The sequence below is a fragment of the Protobothrops mucrosquamatus genome, unplaced genomic scaffold (assembly GCF_001527695.2).
Source record: "Protobothrops mucrosquamatus isolate PMUCROS unplaced genomic scaffold, P.Mucros_1.0 scaffold326, whole genome shotgun sequence".
Taxonomy (NCBI): domain Eukaryota; kingdom Metazoa; phylum Chordata; class Lepidosauria; order Squamata; family Viperidae; genus Protobothrops; species Protobothrops mucrosquamatus.
This window is the reverse complement of record NW_015386665.1, coordinates 392,658-415,916: the sequence shown is the minus strand read 5'-3', so window position 1 is coordinate 415,916 and position 23,259 is coordinate 392,658. Positions and strand designations below refer to the sequence as shown.

Below are 23,259 nucleotides of genomic sequence, written 5' to 3'. Positions count from 1 at the left end.
CCAGGAAGTATGCCTTCTGTATAGCAGTGCTTACCCTCTGAAATGAGGTCCCTTTGAGATCCATACAATTTCCCCCTGATGATGATCTGGAAGGCTTGAAAACATTAGTATAGGATGGATTTACACTTCTTTGTTTGTTTTTGCTGGAAGTCATGTGATCACTGGTCTATAATCTTTTCCTATAAGTATTTTGTATAGGGTTTTTTTAAAATCCAGACAACTTTATTTGTGTAAAGGGGGAATGTAGAGCAATAGATGTTAGAGGAAGGTTTTGTCAGGATAGGAATATCATCTGATCTCCAGATGACTCTTACTTTAAAAGGTGTATGCATGTCTCAGAGCTGACCAGAATAAACTATGATTAACTATGAAGCTAGTTGTTCAATTAGATAATAATTAAATTAGGCTTGATCTATAGTCATAATGTAATTGATGGTTCACTTTGCATGGTACAATTGACAAAAGTCAGAAGCTGCAACATGTTTGGAGGCAGACATGTTATATTTGATAACTGCTGCTTGAGACAATTACAAATACAAATTTAGCTTTGGTATAAAACAGAAATATTCACTCTCACCTGAGAACATGAATTTATATTTTTATCATTCTGGGGATACAGAAAAGCGTGGAGATTAATCTTTAAAAATTACATGGTAGCATGGACGAAGCCAAACCAACTCATATTTTTGCCTTAAAAATATTGAGTGTAAGAGAGTCTGGTGATTAATTTAAAATCCTAACTAATATATAAGCGTGTACTTCCCTAAATTTTCCCACAATCCTAGGCAAAACCTTTCTTTGTGCCTTTATATCCTTGTATATCATCCATGTTTCTGCCATGTTCATGTTTCAATTTATTCAGTGCCTTTTATTCACATATACAAAATAATTATTAGATAAAATGAATTGCCCTATAAAATGATAGTGTATTTAAAAATATATTCTCATTTATATAATGCTATTTGTTCTCTCTCTTATACACGTCACTGTCACATGCATAAATACAAAGATCCACTTCTTCCTTCTTTCTGTTGTGTATTTTTGTATATGGTAAGCCTCCCAGAGTCATTTGGGACAGTGAGATGGGTGGCATATACATTTAATAAACAAGCAAACAAATATTTCTGCAAGATAAGAAAAGGAAAACAAAAAGATCAGGATAGGTGTGGGGTGAAAAGGGAAAAGAAAGAGAAAGAGAAAAAGTGGAATGAAACAGGCAAATGAGAGGAAATGCAGTAGCTGGGAAACAAAGAAAAGAGAAGCCCTGCAGAGGTTAAGATACGGAAGGGCAAATTTACCAGATAAACAGCCTCTCCCAGCAACAGCTATTCTTCAGGTTTTCAGATACATCCCTGCTTTACAGAACCAGTGTCAATAACCGTTTATGCCTGTTGACCACTCCAAGAGCTTTTTCAAATAACTCCTAACAAATAACAAATGTTTGCCTTTTGCCTGGAGCTTTTTTAAATGCTAACAATTGGGTACATTTAATTTTATATGTTACCGGGTGATCCGGGTGATTCCGGATCTCCCCTCCTTCCGCCGCGCCCTCAAGACTTGGTTGTTTCAGCGGGCAGGACTGGCCTAGGGGTATTTTAAATTGGTTTTAACTAAATTTTAGTAGAAGCGGCCTATTTAAATATTTATTTTTAATCATTTTCTTAAATTTTGTATTGTATTGTATTAGTTGTTTTTAAACTGGCTGTAAGCCGCCCTGAGTCCTCCGGGAGAAGGGCGGGGTATAAATATAATAAAATTCAAAAAAAAATTCAAAAAAAATTCAAATTCTAGAGGCAAAAGATTAAAAACAAATACAGTGAGAAGCTACATTATCACCTTCTAATTTCCTAACTGAAATATCGTTCAGGAGAGAAGGTAAAAGCTGAGTAAAGCATGAAGCTAAAATTAGAAAAGAGAAGAGGCATGAAGATACTTGGGAAGAGATGTCTATATATAAAAAATAGCCAAAACATTAAGATAAAATATCGACTGAGATCAGTACAGTAGTCCTCGACTTACAAAAGTTCATTTAGTGACTATTCAAAGTTACAAAGGCACTGAAAGAAGTAATTTATGAGCCTTTTCCACACAACTTGCAGCATCCCCATGGTCACGTGATTAAACGTCAGACGCTTGGCAACTGTCTCACATTTATGACTGTTGCAGTGTCCTGGGGTCAAGTGATCACCTTTTGCGATCTTCTGACATGCAAAGTCAATGGGGAGCTCAGATTCACTTAACAACCTTGTTACTAACTTAACAACTATAGTGATTCACTTAATAACAGTGGTAAGAAAGGTCAGAAAATGGGGCAAAAGTCACTTAATAACAGAAATTTTGGGCTCAATCGTGGTTGTAAGTTGAGGATTACCTGTAATTCATTGTTTCATTCATCATAAGCCATAAAATGTGAACTTGCAGTTTATACATTGAGGGGTATTTCCTTCATATCGGTTTGTATCAGTTTAAGCAAAAGTAAAAATCACTTTATGGATTTTTTTTTTACCCAATGTGTAAAAGGTCACAGAACCTCACTTTTCATTTTATATTATTTTCTATCTAAAGATTTTTTGCAGCATCTAGCATACTAATTCAGTGTGCCTAGAAAGAGAAGTAATGGGGAGAATTGTTTTGTTCCTGCCAATTGGCAAGCTATCAAGTAGCAGGATTAAATGCAATTTTAAAATCCCTAGTTCTTTAACACAGTCTCGTCATTTCCAATTCTCTGCTATAATATATAACCATCCTTGAAGAGAATTTATCATATAAACAAATTCATCAATTAAAGTTGTTTTAAAAAATAAGTCTCTAATCCACATTGCCTGATTTTAACAACTCGGAAACCTAATTCAATCTCTTTTTGTTTGTCAAATAATTTAAATGCCAACACATTGTGAATCTTTTCACGTTTAATTATTTTACCACTCTGCTGTTTAGAGGATATTAAAAAATATAGGTCACAGGATATGAACAGTAAGAGTTCAGTGATGAAAAAAGAGGTTTATTTTCCATGATTTTCTGTTGACATTTGAAGATTAACAAATTTCTTCAGTAAGAAATAAGTTTCTTATACGTACAGTGTAACTGACCCAACTGAGTGATTTTGAAATGATAAAGTAGCACAGAACTCTTTTCAGTTTATAAGCAAGAAATAAAGTAGGCCCACTTTTCCGAATGTTAACAATGGCCTTAATCCTTGCAGCTTTTCTGTGGTCTTGGGAAAGCTCACATGAAAGATAAATTACTGTAAAAGCAAAAGCAAATCTTTCCTGTCATATTTAAATGTCTTTTTTTTTTACATATTTAAATGGCATTTTTTCACCTATACTGCAGCAAACTCCTTAACTTCTATTAGTGAAATGTCCACAAGACATTGAACAGATTGTACTCTGTATCCTTGGACTGTGCAGAATCTGTTCCAGAACATTGTAAAATCATCCATACATGAAATGCTTCTCTAAAAACTCTAGAATCTTGATGTGAGACAGAAAATTTGGAGATTTTTAAACTAGTGGCATGGGGAGGAGCTGTTTCCAGCATCAGATTTTCCCCTCCAAGTGTTGATATTTCCTCTATTGGAAGAAAGTACTTAAACACCCTGTCATTCCTAAGGTACTCTCAGATCAGCTGTAGTAGTACATCTTTAATGGTTCTGTTTTCTTTCTAACATTTGGAAGGAATTATCAAAACCATCTTCCAGATCACTGCAGACATTGCAGAAACAATTCCCTCTCCCCCCTGCTGCCATCGCCTCTGCCAGTCCACTGAGCCAGAAAGGTTGGGGACCGCTATCCCAGTGTTACTAAGCACACACACACACACAAACATTCAGTTACAACCTTCCTTTCCATAACTTGATTACAGTATTCCATGACATCATACAGATCATCTTTCTGTATGAAGAAATATTTCAAGACTGATGTTCCGCTTTCCTGCTCCCTTCCTTCTCAGTACTCCTCAACATCTTCATAAATGACTTAGATGAGCGAATAGAAGGGGAACTTATACAATTTGGAGATGACACTAAGCTGGCAGGAATAGCCAATACCCTAGATCAGTGATGGCGAACCTTTTAGAGACCGAGTGCCCAAACTTCAACCCAAAACCCACTTATGTATTGCCGGGTGCCGGGTGGGTGTGGTCGCCGGGTGGGTGTGGCCTCTGGGTGGGCGTGGCTACAGTGGTCATGGCAGATGGGTGGGCGTGGTTAGGGTGGGCATGGCCAGCTCGATGTTGCTCCTGGGGAGGGATGCATGTGGGGCCAGGCAGGGTGGGGGATATCCAGGGGTCTCTGGCAGGAGGCTGGTTCTGCCGGGTGAGGTAAGGCAGGGCGGGGGTGCCATGTCACAGGGCAAGGCGAGGCAGGGGCCGGGGCAGCTGCTGCCTGACACCATCGGCCCCCGCACACAAAGGCCAGCAAGCGCATGGGTGCTGGGATGCATCCAGCCACGTGGGACCTCGGCAAGTTAGCGGGCGGCTGGTTGAAGAGGACGATTACCATCTCCAGGGCATGGCGTGCGTGCCCACAGAGAGGGCTCCAAGTGCCGCCTCTGGCACACGTACCATAGGTTCGCCACCACTGCCCTAGATCAGTGGTGGCAAACCTATGGCACGGGTGCCAGAGGCGGCACTCAGAGCCCTCTCTGTGGGCATGCGCGCCGTTGCCCCAGTCCTAGGCCTTCAGCTGGGTTTTATAAAACCTTTTCGCTTTAGGCCTCCGTCGCCTTGTGCAGCAAAAAAAAAAAAGTTCAATCAATCAGTCAATTTCAACTTCTTGTGGGGAAAAAAACTTGCAAAGTTGGAATTGATGGATTGAACTTTTTAGTTCCACCCAGTCTGCCATTACTACTGCAGCCACGTCCAGCCAATGGCCCACACCCACCCGCCACCCGACGATGCATAAGTGGGTTTTGGGTTGCCGTTTGGGCACTCGGTCTCTAAAAGGTTCGCCATCACTGCCCTGGAATGATAGGTTCAAGATCCAGAGGAATCTTGACAGACTTGAACATTGGGCCCTATCTAATAAGGTGAAATTCAACATAGAGAAAGGTAAAGTCTTACACTTGAATTGTTATAGTACAGATAGCCATTGTTATTGAAAGCCTCATTGTCAGTGGTTTTGTGTATCCCCAGTTGAAATAGATTAGACTTGTTGTCCAAGTAAATGGTAAATGGATTTTTGCTCATGTATAAAATAAATTTTCTCATGGTCTTGTTAATTACAACTGTTTACCTGGAACATAATCCCCACAAAGAATGAGGAATAGATGACCTTCCTATGGTGCAAATAGATGTAGTGAGATACATGGATACAGTTCTAAAAACACAGCTTTGCTTTTATATCAACTACAGTGAAAGTTGTTTTGGTAATTCTCCTTGATAGCAAAGTGTATATCTTTACCGTGCATAAACTTAATCCCCCAAATAGCCATGCTGTTAAGAAAACACTGATGGTAGAAGAAAGAGAATTAATTCTCATCCATGGCAATTGCAATCCAATCTGTTCTTATGAGGAAAATGTCGTGTTAATGTGTTATTCCTTCACATCAATGTTTTGCTCTAATGCAATAACAAGCCTCTTCTTTTTTTTTTAACTTGTAATGCTCTCATCTGGAGGGATCTTCCTTTTGTCCATTTTGCACACACAAAGATAAACAAGTACTGTAGTAGTATCAAATATTTCAACAGTAACCTAGTAACCTCAACTGTGCACATGCTAGCCTCACATGAACTGAATTTTGGTTCATGCTAAACAGGACTTGGTGTCAATTTACATTCATTCATTCATTCATTCATTCATTCATTCATTCATTCATACATACATACATACATACATACATAATTCATTGTCTAGAGCTACAATTAGCATTAAATTGAATATCACATTATTTGTTTGTTTGTTTATATTTTCCCTATTTCTTAACTTCCCATATCCCTCAGAGAGGGGCTCTGGATGTACAATGTAATCAATAAAATTAACATTAAAGTCAGAATTAATTTAAGAATAAAAAGTTGAAGTCTGTTGTTCCCCATCCAGATCCCCACCGCCTCCAGGCAACACAAAAGGACATCACTCACTTGACCCGGGACAGAGATGGTAGCATCACCATATTGGTGATACCCCATCTAATGATGACAGATGTTCTCACTGAGAGGTTTCATGTAGATGTTAAAAAGATGTGGAGAGAGCAACATGCCCTGTGGCACCCCATAAAAGAGAGGCCATGAACTGGACCTCTTTCTCCCTATTCACCAATTCAGACCCGCCTTAGAGGAAGGAGGTGAACCAGCACAAAACTGTGCCCCCTGTCCATGCCCACCCCTATTTCAACTATTTAAAAGACAAATAACAATCACTTAGCTGTATTAAATTAAATTATGTTTAAATACCCCTCATAACAAAATAGGTTCTTTGAGCAATATTATAAAAAAACTATTTTTTGATAATTTGCTTTGCCTTAAAGACTATATCTACGGTAATTTATATCTACTATCTGAAAAGTCAGTTTAGTTTTCAGAATTTTCTGTGTTCAAATGCCAAATTAGAGGATTTTGTTTTCTATCACTGTATATAAGGAGGGTGAAAATTGTAAAAATAATTTTCTTCAAGGTCTGAGATAGCATCCCTGCTACAATTAGCAAAGATTAGCAAAGAGAATAAGACATATTCAGCAGGAATCACACTGGCTAAATTGTTCTCTTTGATGAAAGAGCTGCAGAATTGTGTAAAAGGCTTATGGTCTTTTTAAAAAGCCAACCTAATACATACAGCCTCTTATATTGCTTTTGCAGTTTGTGTCTTCTCTTTTCTGGTTTGGTAATTGTAGCTTACTTGGAATACCTGGGCAATTTGTGCTAATTGCTGATAGGTTTACTTGCTAGCCACAGAAACTAATTATTTCTGTGTTTTTATTTATTTATATTTCATGTTTCTAGATCACCCAAGGAGGGGCTTTGGGAGGTTCAAGTGTATGTTATTACAAGTATGCTGAAATAATTAGGAGAAAATTAGGGCCATTTGTTAAAATTTAAATCAGATTCTGACACTGGAATTTTACATAAATGCTTCTAAAATGTTAGGCAAACATATAGCGTTCATATTGAACATCTGTTTTCCAACTGGAAAAGATTCTGGAAATTCTCAGAAAAAAAGAATTTTCCATGTGTTCAATGACATTGCTCTTTCAAGACAATTTATAAAACTTAAAAATCTTTTATAGTTGACAAGTGAATTGATAATCAAATAGATGGTTTTACAAGCAGTACTGATCCCCATATTTTACGATATCAGTTGATAGCACTTCTGATTTCTATTATTGTGTATTTTAGCTGCTATTAGTAAAGTTAATAATCTATGTTCTATATTTATTTTAACTTATGCCTTTTATTCACTGTTGACTTGAACCAACTGCTGTGATTTGTTTAAAATTAACAGAATTCATTATTTCAGAATATGTATGCAGACAGAAATTAGTAAGCCTGTCTTAGATGTCCCTTTGTAGCAGTACTTATCATCATCAGAATAGACATATTCTAAGGGACAACAATTCAGTCTCAAGCTTGAAATGTTCTGCTCCAAGCAAAACACAGCTGGTCTGAGCAAGTAGTTATCAATAAGAAAGTGGTATGTTGTGAAGATATATCTTTTTTTGTTGTAACAACTGTCAAGCCTCTGTGGGCTTGCCACTAACGGGAGGAGGAGGAGGGGACAAGACCATTGGATGGAGGCATCCGGAGGCAGTGGACGGGGCCAGCAACAGAGGCGGCAGCGACAGCCCTTTCCCTTCCCCATTACCTGGATGCTGGAAGGGGGACCCTGCGGAGCACAGCTAAATGGGCGTTGGCTCCACGGCCATCGCACCAAACAGCTGACCAGCGCGAAGAAGCGGCGGAAAGCCAGAAGCTTGCCCCACATTTCAGCCTGGCTGCTCTTACCGGTGCGCATGCCGGATGCTGGCTAGGTGGGTGGGGGGGTGGGACCAATCGGGAGACACGTATTTAGAGCACCGGAAAGCGATTGCTCCCAGTGCTAACTTTGTTTGCTGTTTCTTTGGATACCGCATTCCAGAGCGTTCCGTGAATAAACCAACCACCTGTGAACTCAACGGCTTGTTTCTTGTTGGAGCCAGGGGTGTGGCAGGGACTTCTGACAACAACTCTGTTTTCAAATGAACCTTGGTTTTAGGTAGGGCAGTCACAGGGGAAAAAACGGTGATATTTGAAGAAAAGTGATGGCAACTTCATTAAGTGAGATTAATCAAAATCTCTTACTGCGAGAAATGTGAACAACTTGACACTCAGAATTTCTGGAATTTGATACAAATAGCGTGAAAGAATTTAATGATGATGCCATTAAGTTGGATTCAAAGTGCAAAACTGAATTAATGTTTCATTGCATAATTAAGATTTCAGAAGGGTAGTACTGTAAGAAGAGAATATTTCCCAAGATTTGAGAATTCTGAAACTATCATTATATTGTATGTTTCTTATAATTACCAATGGCCAACAGCTTGTAGGTTCACAAGGTTGTCTCCAAAGTAGAGTTTCTTGTTTGCATAGAGTAGTGTGAGTATATGTGGGATCAAACTGGGTTTTAGTTATACTTGTGGCACACTAGCCATAATGTTCCAGAACTGACCACTACTATATTTATTGTTAACAGCAAAGTAGTATCATCTATGATTGATAAGCTGATCTGTTTCTCTCTTGCTAAAAAGCATTTTTTGAAACCCTCACTTTTCCTCAAAACCATAATGGGCAGCTTGATATATTTTTTCCAGGACCATCTGGTATCCATCATGGTATGTAAAAAATTGGAACTTGGAATGTAAGAGAAGTAAATAGTAGAGCATATATTAATACAGAAAAGAAAGAAAATTCATATGCTTTATGCCTGTGGAACTTAGCGAAAAGGAAAAGATGTAATAAATATGAATGAAGGTGGTGTGAACAAACAACAAATAAATAATATAACATAAAATTATCCTATAGGCCAGCTATTTAGCTAACAGTATTAACTTTTCCCAATTTGAGGTTGCATTTATAAAACATATTGACATATTAAAAATGCTTTCTTTTATATCAAAGAAAGTAAATAATTTTGGAATAAGAAAACAGCTTGACTTGGAAATGAAAATATAAAGGTTGTAGAATTTTCTTAATTCCGGTTTCTTTTATTATGAATTAGTTTAGTTGATGTCACGAATTACATTTCTTCTTGCTAAATGGGAGTAATGCTGTAAATTACAGATTATTCTTCAAATAATTTTTGAAAACGTATTGTATTAATAATATCCAATTTGGGTAGAAAAGATCATTTTAAGCACTATTTGAATAATAAGATATAAAGTATAATAAATATTCTGTTTGAAATAATTAGTATTGACCTGTGAAATATACTGTGTTTTATAAACCCATTTCCCCTTAAAGCAGTGTTTCTCAACCTTGACAATTTTAAGGCATTGCTGGCTGTGGAATTCTGGGAGTTGAAGTCCACATGCCTTAAAATTGTCAAGGTTGAGAAACACTGCCTTAAAACATAGTACTTATATGACAGTGATGGCGAATCTTTTAGAGGCCGAGTGCCCAAACTGCAACCCAAAACCCACTTATTTATCGCAAAGTGCCTGGGCTGCATCAGCATTGTGGTGCCCTCGGAGGGGGGATGGCCCACTGGGTGGGCGTGGCTGCAGTGGTCACAGCATACTGGGTGAGCATGGCCGAGGCCAGTCCCTCGCTATCTCCAGGGCATCCCCGGGGGGCCAATGCCACTTGCTCGCTCACTTCCTGCCCTATCACTTCCAAACGCCACGTGCTCGCTACTCTGGCAAACTCTGCTGGGGCAACGGTGCGCGTGCCCACAGAGAGGGCTCTGAGTGCCGCCTCTGGCACACGTGGCATAGGTTCGCCACCACTGTTATATGATATACACCTTTATCTCTCTCAACTACAATTTTGCACAAGATGCTAGCAGAAAAACATTTAATGTTATGAATTATAGATCCTAATATTAACAATGAAAATTATTTTCCATTTTTCCCCCACAGGCAGAACTCATAAAAGGAAATTCACCAAGTATTGGGCTCACTCTGCGTCAAATACAGGCTAAGGAAGGAGAAACAGGTCACGTTGTTATTGAAACGGTTACACCAAACTCTGCTGCTGCTGCTGCTGATCTTCAGAGGGGCGACAGGCTATTATCTATTGGAGGTATGCACTACATGAACTAAGCTAAATAACATTTGCTAACTTGGGAACTGCTCAGAAGGTATAACAAATGATATTATTGGGAAATGTATTAAAAAGTTTCATCCATCCTTTATTAGTCAAGCAAAATCGTAAACAGTTTTATTATATTGAGGGCAATAGTGCCCTAATAAAACAATATCATAACTTGTTTTCAGATGCATACTATAATGATGTTTTAGTGTAGTTTTTAGAATAAAAATACTTGTTATGCTTTTAGATATATTTTTTTCAACACTGAAGGGGCATTGTATTTGGAGAATGAAAAGACATAAATATTTCAGAAAAAACTCACGTCAGTATTTGGTATCAACCTTGGCAGCTGCTGAGGAAATGGTTTTCATTCAGTAGAAGAGATACAAACAATTGAGTGCCTGGGTCACTATTTATGTACGATTTTTCTTGGTACAGAAGAGTTAACTATATGTGATGTTTGTGTAGAGAATAGTACATGTGAAGTTTTAATTCCCTAAATCTTTATTATCTGTTGAACAGTGTTGTTTTGTGTTAATACTGTGTTGTTTTTTTAAAGAATGATACATTTTATGTATGTGTTGCATTCTTATCTGTCCTTTTCTCTTGGGAGATAAAATGGGGTAAGGAGAGAGTGACTGTCACCTTGGGAGATAAAATGGGGTAAGGAGAGAGTGACTGTCCAGAGTCAGCCTGTGATCTCTGGGGTTGGAGGGAAGACTTCAGCATGGATCTCCCTGCTTCTTCCTTTCCTAGTTTGTACCAGTTGTACCAGTTGTAGCCTTAACCACTACATCAATACTGGCTCTCCCTCCATCAACAGTCTTAATCTAAATAGGATTTTTGTTGTTATAATGCAGATGGTCATTGCTCTACTTGTTTTTTACATTACTACATGTATTAATAATGTTGTTGAGGAATAAATTCATAGGACAGTCCCAATTTCTGTATGGAAGGGGAAAGGGCTGCATGGCTTCTTCTTGACCGGGTAGCATTCTTGATTTAGGTATTTATAAGTTGCTTCAGAAAATATTAATCATTATTGTTTTCTGTTTTTTAATAGGAGTCAGGATTACATCAACAGTACAAGTATTAAAACTTATCAAACAGGCTGGTGAAAGAGTCACCATATATTATGAGAGACCAGTTGGCTATAGTCAGCAGACTTCATTAACCCAAGATAATATTTCGCAGTTGGAAGAGTCAACATTTTCAGATGAATATTTGCTGAATGAAATAGATAACAAAGAATTAGATATAGAATTTGAAGACCTGGCAAATGCACTAACATCAAGTGAATTCAAAGATGATTCTTCAAGCAGTCCCAAGCACATACCAGTTTCACTTGCTGGTAAACCACCTGCAACTCTATCTCCAGTGTTAAATCGCAAGTTACATCTAGGAAGTCATCAGGCATCTTCAAGGGTACTTTTCAAAGAGACATCCAAACAAGCAGTACACAAAAGTCCTGAAAACCTGGATTTAAGTCAGCAGGCAAGCAAACAGCCACAGTTAAATATAACCAAACCACCTGTACCTCCCAGACCACAGATTAAAGTGTCAGCAGTTTCTAGTGAAGTTCAAAATAAATTAGAAACTGGCGATTTATCTTCTGAGAAAGTGGACAAGCTCCCTCTTCCTGCCAATAATGGAGACAAGAATTCAGAAAAGATAATCAAAATTATTGATCTAGGAGAAGAATCTACAGGCTCCAAACCAGTTGCTAAGGAGCCTTTAGAAATTTCACAGAGTTTAAAAACAATTACAAATAAATCAGAAACATTAAAAGAAAGTACAGAATCTCAACAGAATATTAAAGCACCTATCACTAAATCTGTTACAAGCAAATCAGAACTACATAAAGACATATCAGAGAATTCACATTGTTCACTGACTGCTAAGGCAGTAGAAAACCATAATTCATGGGAATCACCAGAAGTTCCTTACCGTAATCGAGCAGGTAAATGGGCAAGGACAAAAGGCTCTTCCTACATATTTGAAGTAGGAAAAGAACATACATACCTAAATATTGGTATTTGGTGTAGAGACCCTTTCAAAGTAGGTGGGCTGGTTTGTTTGGGATATGAAAGTGTAAAACTTGAAGATGTAGCTTTAGATTGTATAGCTACATCCTCCATGGAATTCATTAGGCTATTTCGACTAAATCCTCCTGCACCTAAGGCTGCAGTAACTAGAACAGCATTGCGTAGTTTGATCTCACACAAAGGTTTCAATGAAAAGTTTTGTTATGGTGATGTCACTATACATTTTAAATATTTAAAAGAGGGTGAACCTGAAGACTCAAGTTTTCTGTTGGAAAAAGAGAAAGAAAATATTTCAGAAGAAGCAGCAGCTCCTGTTTTTTCAAAAGATGATCCTTACTTTGGACAAATTACTTATGCTGAAAATAGGCATAATTTCCAAGATACTCAGTTTCAAAATCCAACTTGGTGTGACTACTGCAAAAAGAAAGTTTGGACAAAAGCAGCATCCCAGTGTGTGGTTTGTGCATATGTTTGCCACAAAAAATGTCAAGAAAAGTGTCTGACTGACGCTCCCTTCTGTTTAGGAGCCACAAGACGACTTGAACGAGTTTTACACCCTTTTAAATTTGAAAACCAAGATTCTCAGTCCACACCAGGATCTCGTGCTGATTCAGAATTGAAAACTGCAAATAAAGCAACAGGTCTAACAAGACACCTTCTTAATACAAGCAGCCGACTCTTAAACCTTCGTCAAGTTCCTAAAGTTCGTATTAATGAGCAAGGACCTGAAGTGATAGAACCTTCGCCAAAGCAGACCCCACATCCTTCTGATAATGAAGGTAGTGATACAGAAACTGGTGGCCCTAGTAGCCCTTCCAAGCAAGTAACCACTCCAGGGATTAAGTTACCAAGGAAGGACGGAGGACTGGATGATAGTGTTTTCATTGCAGTGAAAGAAATTGGCCGAGACCTTTATAGAAGTTTACCTACAGAAGAAAGAATCCAGAAGTTAGAAATTATGTTGGAAAAACTTCAATATGAAATAGACCAGGAACTGGAGAGCAACAATTCCTTAATTAGAGAAAAGAAAGAAGCAACAGATGCAAGGAAAAAAAGGCTCTTGGCTGCTGCGTTGGCTAAATCAGGCGAGAGGTTGCAAGCCCTGACACTCCTTACGATTCATTATAAAGCTGGCATTGAAGATATAGAAGCTTTAGAAAATACTGCTTTAGAACCTGGATCTAGAAAAGAGGATAAAGATGAAGAGGACAACAACTTAGTGGAAGAAACAGATAATGAAGATGAGGCTGCTTTAGTAATGGCACCAGTACTTGAAACCCTACTAAAAGAAGAAGAGAGACTTGAATCCCAGAATGCACCTGTAGACTGATATAGCACAGTTGGTCTTGCAAACGATAAACTGGGAAACACTTTGCACTTAAACTACATCAGATACTTCAAAATGTAATTAAACACTGAGATAATATATACAAGCTGCTTCTCCATTATTTTCAAACCCATGTAAGGGAATGGCTTTTATTTCCAGGTACAATATGATTTTATTTGGTTGAACCATGTTATGTTTAAATAACATTTTGGGACTTTATACTAGATGATTTTTAATTTATTTGAACTTTTTTCTAAAATGTATTTCTAAAATATATCAGGGTGAATTGCAAAAAAAAAAAAAAAATAGCATTCAGACAGATGTTTTGTTGGAATTGAGTGAAGCAGCCACTTCCTCCATGAGACTAATCGCCTCTTTTGAGGGCTTTCTCAAGTCATCTCCACAGACATGTTCACACCCAGCTTACTTTCTGGCAGTCTCAATGGAAATGTTGTCTTCTAAACAGCAGGGCTGCCTCTGTGTTTCAAGAAAAAGGCCTTTGTTCACACCAACACACTTCCTGAATTGCCTTTGAATTGCTTTGCAGAGTTTCTGTTCTCGGTTTTTTGTTGTTGTTTTTTTTGGTTTTGTTTTGTTCGTTTCATTATTCAGTTTTAAAGCTTTGCATTTTTATTTTGTGTTCAAATTAGAACTACTGCAGCAGCTGCTGACGGGGGGCCAGTTTTGAAGATTTTTGTTATACCTTGCCATTTGCTTATTCAGTATATTTTGGAAAGGGGATTGTGAGTTTCAGGTGTTTTTTGTTTTTCTTTTGCCAATGATGCATTATCGATAACATGCCTTTATTTCCAATTATTTGATAACATTAGTATTCCAGTGTCTGATTTCTCTGATTTTCTTTCACAGAGAAGTCTGAATTTTTGAAAAGGCAATTTACATTTTACTCTTTCCTTCTGTGAATTTATTAGAATCTTTAGCAGGGAAGACCTTTAAAGCACATATCACTGAAAACAACTGTCATCAGGTTCTAATTTCCCTATTCAAAAACACCCATAGGCATTACTTTTTGCCTATACACATGTTTTATAGAAATGTATTGAGAATGTGCCACAGGTTTTTCTTTGTTCCTGTAACTAGATGGAAGCTTCATAGAACATACTCTTCTATAATGTAATAATGTTAAGCACCCATGAGAAAATTTAAAATTTAAATGGTAACCTTACCAGATTTATTTTTTTGCAAAGAATCTAAATATTAAGAATTAATATGTAAAAGGATTTTAAAGTTAACACTAAATTGATTTATTCTCCGATGGTTCTGGTGACAAAAAAATAAAAATAAGAATGAAATGCTCAGCAACTTAAGATTGCCCCTGTAGCCCTCACCCACCCATTGAATCCTAAGCCCAGCAACACTAAAAATTAATTGATCTGAGATGAGGATTGTTAGTTAGGGTTATCTTAATGTTTCATACCCATATTTCTTAATGTTTTATGTGCTTATCATTTTTGGCATTGTATTATGTGCTTATCATTTTTGGCATTGTAGTATGAAATAATTTTATAAAACTAAATAAAAAGATAGCATTCTGCATTACTCCTACTTGACTAACAAGCAACCACTTATGCTACTGCATAGAAACTTTTTGCTATTATAATGGGAGTGAACGTCCTAACATTTTTAACTTTACAACTTGTCCTTACAATAAAAAAGTAAAATAGTTCAACAGAACAGCTGCCAAATTGACATAATCCATATTTTTTTAAAAAGGTAAAACAATTTTAGGTATTTTCCCAAATGAACCAATAATATTCAATCAACGTTATATTTAAGGAATATTATCTTTCAAAAATCATCAGCTTAACAAAAGTTTGCATAAACTAGGACATTTTCCCTTTAGTTTCTGTCCAGATATTAACTTGCAGATCAGATTACAATGACAGAAATACTGCAGATATTAGGTTTACTAAGCTAACATCATATAATAGTTACCTGTTTATGAAAGAGGCATGAAAAGTTGAGTATCAGTACTCCACTATGATGATTGTATAATGTAAGTTAAATATAGTGCAATATTCTAACCGTTGCGTGAGAATGGCAGCAAAATAATAGTATGGTAGCATCAAGGAAAACATATAAAGCATAGAATTATAATAAATACTGTTTTTAAGAAGAACTATTGATACATTCCTTTTATATCTTTTGCTTCTCTGCTTTACTATACACAGCTGAAAATAATAAATACCACTGGATGCAAGACTATCTTGATGTGGTGGTATGTTATTACTTGACACTAACATATATTTATGGAAATCTGCCTGAGATGATTGTCAGATGATTTTATCATGAAAACAAGCTTTAATAAAAGTTTTTAAATAAATTCTGTTTCTTTGTTATAAGCTGTTACATATTTAAAGAGTATTTTGGCACATAACTAAAGGTTTATTTATTCCATGATATGCTATTTTCTAGAACAATGGCTTCCAACGTTTCTTTATTCAGTAGAACTTTCGTGGAAGGGTTATGGATGAAAGACAAAAGGCCTGTTTATCTGTAATGATGCTACATTCTTTCCTAAGCCTAGGTAGAGTTAGAAACATACTCACCCTACCCACCCACAATTGAATCTTTTATGTACTTTTTCCCCTCCTGATTCCTGCCCAATGTTTTTGATTTCAATTCTTGTCAGAGTCAGCTAGCCTTGTCTGTAATCACAGGCCTCTACATTGGGAAAGGCTAACGCACCAAATAGAAAATGAGATTGCCCAGTTACATACAATAGGTATTTGACTTTCTAATAGCGCATTTTCTAAGGAGCTTCTCTACCTTTGTAATACTTTCTATAACAGAAGATTTAAGGTTGTGAAGTACTTATTCTTTGATTGAGAAATTCTTGATAAATATGAGGAAATTAAAATCGTAAATTAAAACTATCTTGGGAAGATTAAATTTATTTACAAAGTGCATGCACTAGGATTTTTTTGTATTTTCATAATCGTTTTCGTATTAAACTTCTAATAACAGAATTCTTAAACATACTGTGTGCTGCAACTCCTTGAGGTTATAGCAATCTAAGACCAAATATCATAGTACTATGGATTATATTCAATATCAAAATCTCATAGAAGCAGTTCGGAATGCTTAAATATGAAAACGTGTTATTCTCCTCTAAGATTATCAGTATGACTTTCAACATAACCATTATCTGAAAACATGTTACTTCCAAATACACTTATTAGAGTGATTTTATATATATATATATATATATATATATATATATATATATATATATATATATATATATATATATATATATATATATATATATATATATATATATATATATATATATATATATATATATATATAGATATATATATATATATATATATATTTGTTTTCTGAGGTTTTCGCGGGTGTTTGTATGTAGGTCTTTAGTTATTCGGGTTTTCTCCCGCGTAGAATTAAAAGTACCTTGGCGACGTTTCGACGAAGTCACATTCGTCATCTTCAGGCTGGTGTCTTCAGCTTTGTGCTTCTAAGAGTGGTGTGTGATCGCAGCTGTTTCTNGGTTTGCTGTGCTCTGATTGGCTGGGGGAGTGTTCTGTTTGGGTGGGGGCTTTGTTGTGCTCAGGTTAGTTTGAGTTGCAGGGGGATTTGAGATGGTGAGCTTCATTGCTGTTGTTTGGCTTCGTGTTCGTGGTCGTGCCACATCTTTATGGTGGGTGTCAGTTTGCTTCATGTATGGATTGGAGGGGTTTAAAGTGGCACTTCGTCGAAACGTCGCCAAGGTACTTTTAATTCTATGCGGGAGAAAACCCGAATAACTAAAGACCTATATATATATATATATATATACATACACTATACTATACTATACTATACTATACTATACTATACTATACTATACTATACTATACTATACTATACTATACTATACTATACTATACTATACTATATATATAGTATTATGAAAAAAAACATCAGAAAAATCAATCTATTTGAATAATGTACAAGGAAAACAATAATCAGTAGATAAATATAAATAAAAATTAATTTTGTAGAGGAACTGGTAAATTCAGCACAATATATTTAGATATGCAAAGTAACTATTTTTGAAATAATGTGCTGCATTGAAGCCAAATACAGATTAAGATAAATACTTTTCTCTGTAATAAAGGTACTACTAAAATAAATGTAGTACAATTTGTTGATTTGATTTGATTTGATTCGATTCTTACAGCCATGTGCCAAAAGTAAAATGGATTAGAATAAATTAATTGCAAAAGCACCTCAACCTATTAGTTTGTTATAGTAAGAGGAAGAAAACTGAATAATTCAAATCTGTCTCAGAATGTTCTGATCCAGAAATCTCCAGCACCACTTATTGTCTTATTGCAAGAAGGGCAACAGTGAGAGAATAACGATGTCTGAAACTCTTATCTTTTCACAGTGGTGTTGTTTAAAGCTTCGTACCCATAATTTAGGTAGTCTGTTGAAGAGTTGTGGATACAGAGCATCTCTCTATCTGCCCAACGTTTGAGTTTAGAGGAAGAATTCTGCAAGTGGGTGAAAGATTAGGGGAATCATCAAGTGCCTATCTTTCCATACAGTTCTTTCCCTTGCCTATACATATATAGACACAGAGATATCTATTTAATTGTCATCTAAGATTTTAAAAAAATTAATCCTTACCTGAGGGCAGGTGTTTACTCTTCAATTTATAGAACAATTTGAAAAGACTGCACCATAGTTCACGGGGGCCAACTGTGGATTTAAAGCATTTTCTCTGAAATTCAGCACAGTCATTTTGAGAACTGTCATAGCAGTGGGGAAAGGAGATGAAGACTTGGTGTCTTACCTTTCTGGACTAATTGGCACATTAACAGTAGTGAAATACCACATTGTTGCCTTTTATTTCTTTCACAAAATAACATTCCATTCTTACTTTCTGTATAACAGAACAATAACAATTCATCTAAAGCATTTCCAAAACTTGACCAAAATATATGTTTTATACATGGAAATGACACAAACACATTTTACAAAACTATATAAAGTATCTGTTTTAAATACAAACCATTTGCTGATACATTAGAAAAGGCACAGAGATCAAGTTTACAAACGGTGTTATGTATACAACACTACATAAATGTTTGATACTTACATGGTCTTATATTTCTTGATTTTTTTTATTTTCACAACTAAGGCCATAATCCACAGACTCATGTCAACACTGAGAGAACACTGTTACAGGAGTCAATAGGTTGCAATATAGACCATTATGTATTAAGAACCAGAATGTTACCTGCCTCCCATTTGTCAAACTAATCAGTCCTGAAATCTCTAATCCTGCTTTGCATATTCTTCAAAAGCACAATATATCACAGACTCACTCAAGTAAAGGTGTTAATCCATTTCCATCTGCTGATGTCCAAAGGATAGTTACAAACAAAGTCTGTGAATAGACTTGGTATTTCATTTTGTGCAGACACCTAAAAGTCTGACAACATTAAAAAGCAGTTATGTCTTATACTTTTGTAATTTGCAAAAACAAACTAAACTCTAGAAAAATAAAACTTTAACATGAAGTGTCTGCCAGATACTTTACATTAGTACAAGTCTACTAGGGACTATATCTGCCTGGTTTTCCTTTTGAATAATCAGGTAGCATTTTTACAAAGCAGGTCTCTTGGGAGTTGAAGTGCTGATAGTTTTGCTTCTAGTTTAAATAGGCACGCATTAGAATAGTTTTATCAAGAAATATGCAGAGATTAACAATGAAGCATGCAGATTCATCTTAATTTGGAAAACAGACTGATCCGCTATAGCCATTCCATTTTGATCTTTGGATATGAAGCAAGATTTGGGGTAAAATACAACTCTAGACTAACATGGGAAAAACTGAATTAGTTATCAGTCTTGTTTTTCATTAAATGGGAAAACATTAGCAGAAAAACTAAACACTTCATGAAGAGATAAAGCATGCCAAACTTTACAGAAATTGGTATAAAGATTTTGGTATATGTTCCTTGAAAATTTAACTTCTTATTTTAAAATGTCCCAGTACTGGATGCTGTTTTGTGACATGTTTGAATTTGTAGCATCAGTAGCTTCCTTGGAAAGAATCATCCAAATTGAATTTTGAATAGGTAGGGAATGTAAATCAAAGGGCTTCTTGTAAATAATTTTCTTTTTATAGAGAGAGGTTCATTGATTGGAAATTGGCTAGGTCAGGTACTTGACATGAAGAAAATATTAACCATAAACCATGCAGCAGCCTAGGATGAAAGACTGAATAACAATGAGACACAGCTCATAGAGTATGTAATACAACTAAAGGTACTTCTTCAGACTTCCGGACGCTATAATTGTGCCCTGCGGTCCAGGATCATGGGAGCAACAGTTCCTTTCATGTAAATGACAAAAATGCCTCTTGCATCATCGTTTGCAGCATGTTGAAACTCCAGATAAAAGATCAAGGCTTGACTCTCCATCCCAGGGAAATAAAACATCTTTTCTGAATTATCATATTTCAACTTGGGATCTGGGGCTTGTCTCAACCTCGTACACACTATAGTTCAAATTTACAAAAGCAGGAATCCTGTAGCTTAACTTTTTCTTTCTGTACAATTTTGAATGTGATGAATGGTCATCTGAAGCTATTGCAAAGCTATCTGAAGTTTATATATTTAGATAATGCAGTAGACAATGTTTATATGGTGATAAGACACATAATTTGAACAAGTTAGATGAGATTAAAAAAACTCTTCAGTGTAATGTTAATACCGTGTTTCCCCAAAAATACGACCTAGCCGTAAAATACGACCTAGCTTACTTTGGGGGGTTCGGGCTAATATAAGCCCTACCCCTAAAAGTAAGCCCTACTTAAGACCACGCCTACTCTGTCCTACCATAGGTTTTTTGGCAGGCAGGATTGCTTGCCTCCTCCCGCCTCACCTGCTGCCGGTGCCACTGCTGCAAGTTCAATTTTGCGGCTTGGCTAAACTGTTCAGCTGCGGCGGGCTGCAGTTCCCATCAGGTTCAGGAAGCCTGGGTGATGGAAACCTTAGGCCAGGCTCCTCGCAGCTGAAGCAATCCGACTCGTCCAGGGTCAGGTTGGCCATTGCAGGAGGTGTGGCCTGTCCTCATCCTCCAGCTCCACCGCACATGCTGTATGAGCCTCCCACAACGGCCAACCTGACCCTGGGCGAACTGGCTTGCTTACAGGGAGAGGCTGCATATTGCAGGAGGGCGTGTGCATATTGCAAAGGGTGTGTGCAGATCCCTGCAGCTCCTGGAGGCTCCGAGCACTGCTTTTCACACCGCTCTGTTTCCCACCCCACCCCACCCCTGCCAGCCTGATCTAGTAGGCGGGATTGCCTTCCATCCTCCCTGACACTGCATTGGCAGCTAATGCTCCCCTCCTGAGAGGTGGCACGGCAATTGGACGGCAGCCACGCTGCGAATGGGGATAGACCATTCCCCCCAAAGTGCCGCCAAAAACAGAGCCGCAAATGTGCACAAATGCAGCACAAAAAATGGCACAAAAAGGGCACACGTGGATCCCTGCAGCTCCTGGAGGCTCTGAGCGCAGCCCTAGGGCGGCCATGCTGGGTGGCGGCGGAAAGGGCGCTGAGGTGGGGGGAAAGGTTGACCAAAGTGGCAGGTGGAGCATCAGAGGCTCAGGGAGGGAGGGTGGTGAAGCAGGAGGGCACCCTGCAGTCAGCACCCATGCCAGCTGCCCCTTCCCCATGGAGCTGGAGAGCTTGCCACACCATTGCCCAGATGCCCTCACTTCCCCCAAGAATTGCATTTCTTTCCTTACCTGACTTCCAGCCCCGTCCCATTTATCCTTCACAATCTGCCGCCGCGGCGTGCAGGGAAACAAAAGAAGTTTGTGGGGCGGGGAAGGTCAATCAATCAATTCCAACTTCGCAAGATCTTTTTTTTCCGCAAGAAGTTGGAATTGATTGACCTTTCCCCCCCCCACAAACTTCTTTTATTTCCCTGCACGCGGTGGGGGCAGATTATGAAGGAGAAATGGGATAGGGCTGGAAGTCAGGTAAGGAAAGAAATGCAATTCCTGGGGGAAGCAAGGGCGTCTGGGCGGTGGTGTGGCAAGCTCTCCATCTCTATAGAGAAGGGGCAGCCGGCATGGGTGCTGACAGCAGGACGCCCTCCCGCTTCACCACCCTCCATCCCCAAGCCTCCAGCACTCCATCTGCTGCTTTGGTCCGTCTGACCGCCCCCACCTCGGCGCCCTTCCTGCCACCGCGCAGCATGGACACTCCAGGCCTGCAGGATCTGGCCTGGCACAAGAAGGGCACCAGCCCTGCCCACCCACACCGGTACCACACCTCGTCGGCCACCACGCTCTCACCACATTGCTTCTCCACCCCATGCATAGGTCCCGCCCCACCCCGCCCACTCGCGGCCTACTGGTACCAGCAAAAAGTAAGCCCTCCCCGAAAGTAAATCCTAGTGCTTACTTCAGAGCCCCAAAGTAAGTAAGATCGGGTCTTACTTTCGGGGAAACACGGTAGTAGCAATGCAAAATTAAGATGACCCAATTAAATACTTTATATCAAACTTCTCTTTCCCAAATGCCACATAGTGTGCAATGAAATTGATTCTCTATTAGCCATATAAAGTTTCATTCACTCTACATCATTAGGTTGAATTAGGTTAAGTGTAAGAATAGTTTGAAGTGAACTTGAAAAGTGCAAAGTATTATATAAATATTTTTAAATAGACAATCTGATAATTTATAATTGCTAGTTTCAGGCACTCATTGCTGCAATGAATTAAATGAAAATGTATAATATTAAGGGAAATGTTTGAACTAATATTGGATCTAGATGGAGATGTATACATTTACAAAATGCATAATGTTAAACACCAAGTTTTAACAATCTTCTAATATCTTTTTTCATAAGGCAGTGGGCAATAAATGACTATACCTTTGATCAAGGGCAATAAATAACTATACCTTTGGTTTCATTTTGTTTTACAAGTTCACAATTAAAAGAGCAGTACAATTAAAACTTTCTGATGAGATGTTTCACAGGAAAAGTCTACTGGATCATTGAACTACCAATACCAGCTTTTAAATATTATTCATCACTCTCCAATTCTTCATCATCATCACCACCTAATGGATGTGGCTGTATGCTGTTCTGGGTATACATTTTGGTTTTAAAATGACAGTTTTGATCCATAAGTATTGCCTACAAAAGAACATAGCTATTATTATATTACCAAAGCATTGTATTGTTTTATGTAACAACAGAAGACTTCAAAATTAGTTATCCCTTAAGTATACAGCACGTAAGATTAATTTTCAAGTTGGATCTATTTGCCTGTTTTATACCAGCCTAACTATTGTTTAGCTTTAAACATAAAACATTTAAGGTGGCTGTCCTGTTCACTAAATATAATAATACAAAACAGATTAATTCAATGGTTTGTGAATTCATCCAAACTAAAGCTGGAACTAAAAGTATTTTTAATGCATAATTTTAAAAAATGTATCTTGGAGCTTCCTGTGGCGAGGCGCCGCCGAAGGAGGCTTTTTCCTTAGCCTCCAGCCCAGGACTGCGTCAAAGCCGTCAAAACAGCGCGGATCAGCTGTTTTGCGGCTCGGAACTTTCTCCCCGGGCGAAGGGGAGAAAGTGAGTTTGGCTGGGATAGGGGTTGAGTTCCCTA

At 37.7% G+C, this 23,259-nt stretch overlaps 2 protein-coding genes across 2 annotated transcripts in view; one reads left to right on the top strand and one right to left on the bottom strand.

Annotated features, from left to right (window-relative positions):
* The window catches only part of PDZD8 (PDZ domain containing 8), a 41,125-nt gene extending 27,299 nt beyond the window's left edge, over window positions 1-13,826 (top strand). The window contains exons 5-6 of the mRNA XM_029284008.1: window positions 10,047-10,209; window positions 11,282-13,826. Of these exons, the coding sequence (XP_029139841.1) occupies window positions 10,047-10,209; window positions 11,282-13,593 (2,475 nt within the window). The 3' untranslated portion in view covers window positions 13,594-13,826. The remainder of the gene's footprint in view (window positions 1-10,046; window positions 10,210-11,281) is intronic.
* Window positions 13,827-22,667: 8,841 nt separating this feature from the next.
* The window catches only part of SLC18A2 (solute carrier family 18 member A2), a 32,824-nt gene continuing 32,232 nt past the window's right edge, over window positions 22,668-23,259 (bottom strand). Inside the window, exon 15 of the mRNA XM_015815223.1 lies at window positions 22,668-22,781. Coding sequence (XP_015670709.1) covers window positions 22,668-22,781 — 114 coding nt within the window. The remainder of the gene's footprint in view (window positions 22,782-23,259) is intronic.